This window comes from Zeus faber (assembly GCF_960531495.2).
Source record: "Zeus faber genome assembly, chromosome: 14".
NCBI classification, from domain to species: Eukaryota; Metazoa; Chordata; class Actinopteri; order Zeiformes; family Zeidae; genus Zeus; species Zeus faber.
In genome coordinates this window covers 3,567,701-3,573,442 of record NC_137200.1, presented here as the reverse complement: position 1 = coordinate 3,573,442, position 5,742 = coordinate 3,567,701, and the positions used below count along the sequence as shown (strand labels likewise).

Genomic DNA, 5,742 nt, shown 5'->3' with positions numbered 1-5,742 from the left:
GCTCACATGGGATTTTCTCCACCCAACGTCAGTAAGGACCCCAACCAAAAACATGCACTCATCGTCTGACCGGCAATGGACACTCGTTACCAGGTCCCCGGGCAAATGTTGCCCACTGCTCCTGGCTGCCACCCCAGAGGAAGGACAAGCCAGGATGGGTTAAATGCAGAGGCCTCATTTCACCGGCCACCATCCAAAGCATGTGCGCGTGTGATAATTAAAGATTCTTCTCCCTTCCTAAATAAAGTAGCTTACATGTAAGCACACAAGCTTACATCTCAGCCGCATAACAACATATCTCATCCTGCTTTGCGCACTTGATTAATTTTTTATAACGATGCCAAGGAAGATTGGTCCATTTTTTCCCTACAACCATGAACCCAGTCCTTGAATTTGCTGCTAAAACAAAAACTGGAAAAAAAAAATTGTCCTTGCTTTCATGCAACCTTTATGTAATTGATTTAGACTTTTAGAGTATTAGTAAGGCCAGGTACAATTATTTGATTTTTTTAAATTACAAAAGTAATGAAAAACAAACGTTTCTGCTGGTTATTTAATGTGCTATTATTGTTATTATTATTATACTTCTACTAGTACTACAAAACAATAATAATAATAATGATAATAATAATAATAACAACAATAATAATAATAATTCAGAAAACCAAAACATGCATTTAATTTAACAATACATACCGGTATACTGAATATCTGTATATACTGAATAATTCAGCAAATGAAGCAAGTTTTGACACGGGATTTGATAGTCACATAGACAATGTATTACACCATGCAATAATTCATATTGCTGCGTAGTCTCTCTCTCTCTCTCTCTGTATCTCTCTCTCTCTCTCTCTCTCTGTATCTCTCTCTCTCTCTCTCTCTCTCTCTCTCTCTCTCTCTCTTTCTCTCTCTCTCTCTCTCTCTGTATCTCTCTCTCTCTCTCTCTCTCTCTCTCTCTCTCTCTCTCTCTCTCTCTCTCTTCTCTCTCTCTCTCTCTCTCTGTATCTCTCTCTCTCTCTCTCTCTCTCTCTCTCTCTCTCTCTCTCTCTCTCTCTCGCTCTCTCTCTCGTCTCATCGTCCATGGTGCGTCTCCTCCTGTTCGGAGCAGCAGCAGCAGCAGCAACAGCAGCAGCTCCACCCTCCATCCTGCCAGGGAGGGATGCTGATGCCGGATGCTGGATGCTGGATGCTGATGCTGATGCTGACGCTTGATTCAGCCCCACGGACAGCTCCCTGCTCAGCCGCACCGCTGCGGGACGGAACTAACAGCTCCGGAGGAGGAATACTGAGAAGAAGAAAAAACACATTTATTGGATTTATTTGATTTATTTTCATGCAATCGCAGTTACAACATACGGGCCGACCAACGTAAAGACACCCGAGGTTTTTTGGTGTGTGTGTGTGTGTGTGTCTGTGTGTGTGTGTGTGTGTGTGTGTGTGTGTGTGTGTGTGTGTGTTTGTAGTGAAGTTTCTTCCCGCTGAACGGCGTTCATCGCCTCACATCCAGCAAGTTCGGAGACAAAGCTAAAACCAGAGGGACACGAAGGACTAACGCACACTTTTCTCATGTTGCACCATCGCTTTTGCAGGAGTTTTTTATCCGACTTTTTATTGTCCCCATGCGTGTTTTTTTTCTGGACTAGATTTTGAAGAAGTGTTTTTTCTTTCGCTCTGGTGTTGAAGCAGCAAAGGCAAGTTGTGTGTTTCTTTCTGCTCGGGGTTCCCTTGGTAATGTTCCTCTCCCCTGGGCGATGGGAGTGCTGCCACTGAGGCGCACTTGGGTTTGCATTTCTCTCCTTTTGCAGCGCTGATCCAGTCCAGTCTGCCGATTTTGCGGACTTGAAGACCGAGATTATTCCCGATATGGACCACTAAGACTGGAAGGAGATGACAGTAGATGGAAGATAATGGCTTATTCAATATTATTATTATAACTGATATGATCATTATTATTATTATTATTGTGCATTGCGTACAATACAAGGTCTTTCTAGAAAAACTTCTGTCAAAGAGAGGTTTAGTTTTTAATTAGGCGGGGTGTTTTTTTGCGGTTTTGGATGACGGAGACCATGGCGCTGAGTGGGAGCTGCAGGACTAACCTCAAAGAGCAGGGCTCGATCCAGAACAGCTTCCCGGACGTGGTGGAGCTGAATGTGGGAGGGCAGGTGTACTACACCCGTCACTCCACCCTGGTTAGCACCCCCAACTCCCTGCTGGGCAAGATCTTCTCCTCGAAAAAGGATGCGCCCAACGACCTGGCCCGGGACCCGAAGGGCCGCTACTTCATCGACCGGGATGGGTTCTTGTTCCGCTATGTGTTGGACTTTCTGCGGGATAAGCAGGTGGTCCTGCCAGACCACTTCCCGGAGAAGGGCCGGCTGCGAAAGGAGGCGGAGTACTTCCAGCTCCCGGACCTGGTGCGGATCCTCACTCCGGGCGAGGACCACAAGCACAGTCCGGATGACTACTTCCACAGTGACCACGAGGACGGCTCCCAGGGCAGCGACCACCCGGCCTGCCCACCGCCCTCCCTCGTGCCCGCCGACAGGAAGAGCGGCTTCATTACGGTGGGCTACAGGGGGTCGTGCACCGTGGGCCGGGAGAGCCAGACTGACACCAAGTTTCGAAGAGTGCCGCGGATCCTGATATGCGGGAGGGTGGCTTTGGCCAAGGAGGTGTTCGGCGAGACACTAAATGAGAGCCGGGACCCGGACCGGACCCCGGACCGGTACACATCCCGGTTCTACTTGCGGTTCAAGCACCTGGAGCGGGCCTTCGACATGCTGTCCGAGTGTGGCTTCCACATGTCCGCATGCAACTCGTCCGTGACCGCCTCGTTCGTTAGCCAGCACATCGACGAGAAGATCTGGTCAAGCTACACCGAATACGTGTTCTACCGTAAGTGACAGTATGACACACACACACACACACACACGCACACATGCACACACACACACACACACACACACACACACACACACACACACACACACACACACACACACACACACACACACACACACACACACACACACACACACACACACACACACACACGAGAAGGGAAGCTCAGTTTTAATGTCCCGACCCTTCTTTTCTGAAATACAGTAGCTATAGATAGATATATAGAGAGACAGACAGACAGACAGACAGACAGGCAGATAGACGGATAGACAGATAGATAGACAGATAGACAGATAGACAGATAGATAGATAGATAGATAGAATGGATGGATGACAAACAATGGTAGTCAAATAGTCATTGTTGTTTTGTTGTTGTACTTCACTCATATTACTGTCAGTAATGTGAAAAACAAACAGATGATCCACAATTTAACTGGTAAACAAAGTAATTTCCACTAATGGAAGTACGAGCCAGAGTTCATGGCAAAACCCTTCATCACCTTATTTGAAATGCTTCAGGGATCAGGCAAAGCACAACACACACACACACACACACATACACACACACACACACACACACACACACACACACACACACACACACACACACACACACACACACATGTATGCTCAGTACCATTTGAAGTTGTTTAGGCCCTGTGGAACAAACCCAATTAGAGATCACTGCCCGTAATTGGAAAAAAAGTCAAGATGCCGTAATCTTTCCCTCAAAGCAAAGCATCCATATTCCCCCAAAGCAACACAAGTGGATCATGTTTCACTGGATCATCTCACTTTCCTAGAAACTAGCTTTCAGTCCATTGCGACATCCCTACCTTTGCTTGTTTCGGCAGCTCGTTTGAATTTCAATGTATTGTGTCACATTTTAGTCATTTAAACTACTTCTTCCGTTGGTTTCAACCAGCGGAAGCTTGTAACACCTTCAGTTTAGTCACTGTCAAAGCCACTTTGTCAGATGTTGGATGGAGCCACTCGCATGTGAAACGCTGTTAGCGCTGTGGCGTCTCAAGGAGTGAGGAATCATTTGCTGTGCCCCGCACTTCCATTTTTATCAAGAAAAATGTTCGACAAAACACAGTGATCCCCTCTCTTCCCTCTCTCTCTTCATCTCCCATTCCGTCCCTTCATTCTGCCGTCCTCAGTCCCAGATGCTGTGTGACTCGTCTCTACCAAAAGCCATTAGTACCAAGCCTGCTTGTTTTCTCCTGTTAAGTCCCCCCTGTTCTGTCTCCACTCTTTCAGTTTTGCCTCTTCTCTGCTATCACTCCTCTCTTCTGACATCCTAGCCATTCAGGGGGGCATAGCAGTGGAGGGACCAGCGCTGATGATGGATTTTTTATTTGATGGCTCTCGTAAGACTTTACAACGCGACAAAACATCTCATATTCCCAAATCTGCCGGTGCATAATCCATAGCTGCTGCAATCAACCTGCCATACGGTGGACGGAAAACCAAGTGATATTGTAAAAGTACTGAACCTCGTTGGACGGTGGGTCATATTTCACACCATAAAATATCAACTGTTAAACTTGATTCCACTGGCTCGGAGCCAGCTGCGCAATTGCTTCAGCCACACCCAATCCTCCACACGGGCGAGGGTGGTCAAAAAACTGGAAAACTGCCAGCGTTCCTGAAAGATAAATCAACCCCAATGCTATTCAATCATCATTACCTCCATGTTTTAACTCTGCCGCCCTCATAAGTTAGAGTAGAGACACACTTCATTAGAGGGCTGTATTTCTTTTATTCTTTGGCTCAACCAGATAAGGACACATACCATATAGGCAGGGCTCTTGCTGTAACCTGGGTTTAAATCCACCTTATGATTACTCACTTTTTTTTCTGGGTGCAATTTTGACGCCCACTCGAGATGGCGCCCTATGCGGCCCTATGTCACCTATAAGAAGCGGAGCTTCTCCACCCATTGACCGGGAGTTCTCAGGCTCAGTGAATAGCCGTGATAACACTTTCAATATGGTTCGATTTTCAATGATTAAAAACATCAAGAATTGCACAACAACTTTGCCCCTGCACCTACAGTACTCACCACCCTACATATTCTAGAGTACAATGAGAAGAAAAGCTAAAAATTGTACTTTGTAGCAAAGTGTTTCCGCCTCCCAGGAAGCTCCTTTAGCAACACTCTTGTTAGAAATGCCCAAAATCCTCCCTAAGAAATTGTGAAAACAGGTCTGCTAGGGTGCGAGATACAAATGCCGCACCTGCTTTCAGTCGTTTACCACATAACCCGAAAAGATGACAATAACAGCAATGAGACCAAGGTGCTGCAGCAGCTGTCACGATATGCGATGAAAAGTAACAGTTTGTGCCAAATGGCTTCTAGAGATAGAATATATTTTTCTCAATAGAAATGGAGATTCCACAGCTTTTCTTTTTCTCAAAATATTGTTGTGTTAAGTTTCAAGGAAAGGAGCTGGATTCATGACAGAGATAGAATCTGGAACTGACATAAAAAAACAAGTGAGGAGTTTGATGCGGGACAGATGGGGCATTGTCACTGGGTATGGTGCTGGACTGTGTAGCAGACAGGGAGGTTAACCAGATCGTCTTACCAAAAAGAAACCACTTTAACCGCAGTCTGAGCTCAGCCAAGACTTTCTTCCGCACCTCGGTTTGAAACAAGGTGAAACCTGATGAAGCCTGACTCTTAAAGAGGGTGTTTACTTAAATTCTCGTTTTTCTAATAATCTATGGTTGTTCATTTTACATTTTATTGGAATATTATCAGACAAATCTAAGAAAATAAATTCCAGAATATCAGATGTAACAAAGTTTATAGTAGCCATTTCCATG

General features: G+C 45.7%; 1 protein-coding gene across 1 annotated transcript in view; it reads left to right on the top strand.

Moving 5' to 3' along the window:
- Window positions 1–2,060: 2,060 nt before the first annotated feature.
- The window catches only part of kctd16b (potassium channel tetramerization domain containing 16b), a gene marked incomplete at both ends in the record, with an annotated part of 107,112 nt that continues 103,430 nt past the window's right edge, over window positions 2,061–5,742 (top strand). Inside the window, one exon of the mRNA XM_080014122.1 lies at window positions 2,061–2,901. Within this exon, the coding sequence (XP_079870248.1) occupies window positions 2,061–2,901 (841 nt within the window). The remainder of the gene's footprint in view (window positions 2,902–5,742) is intronic.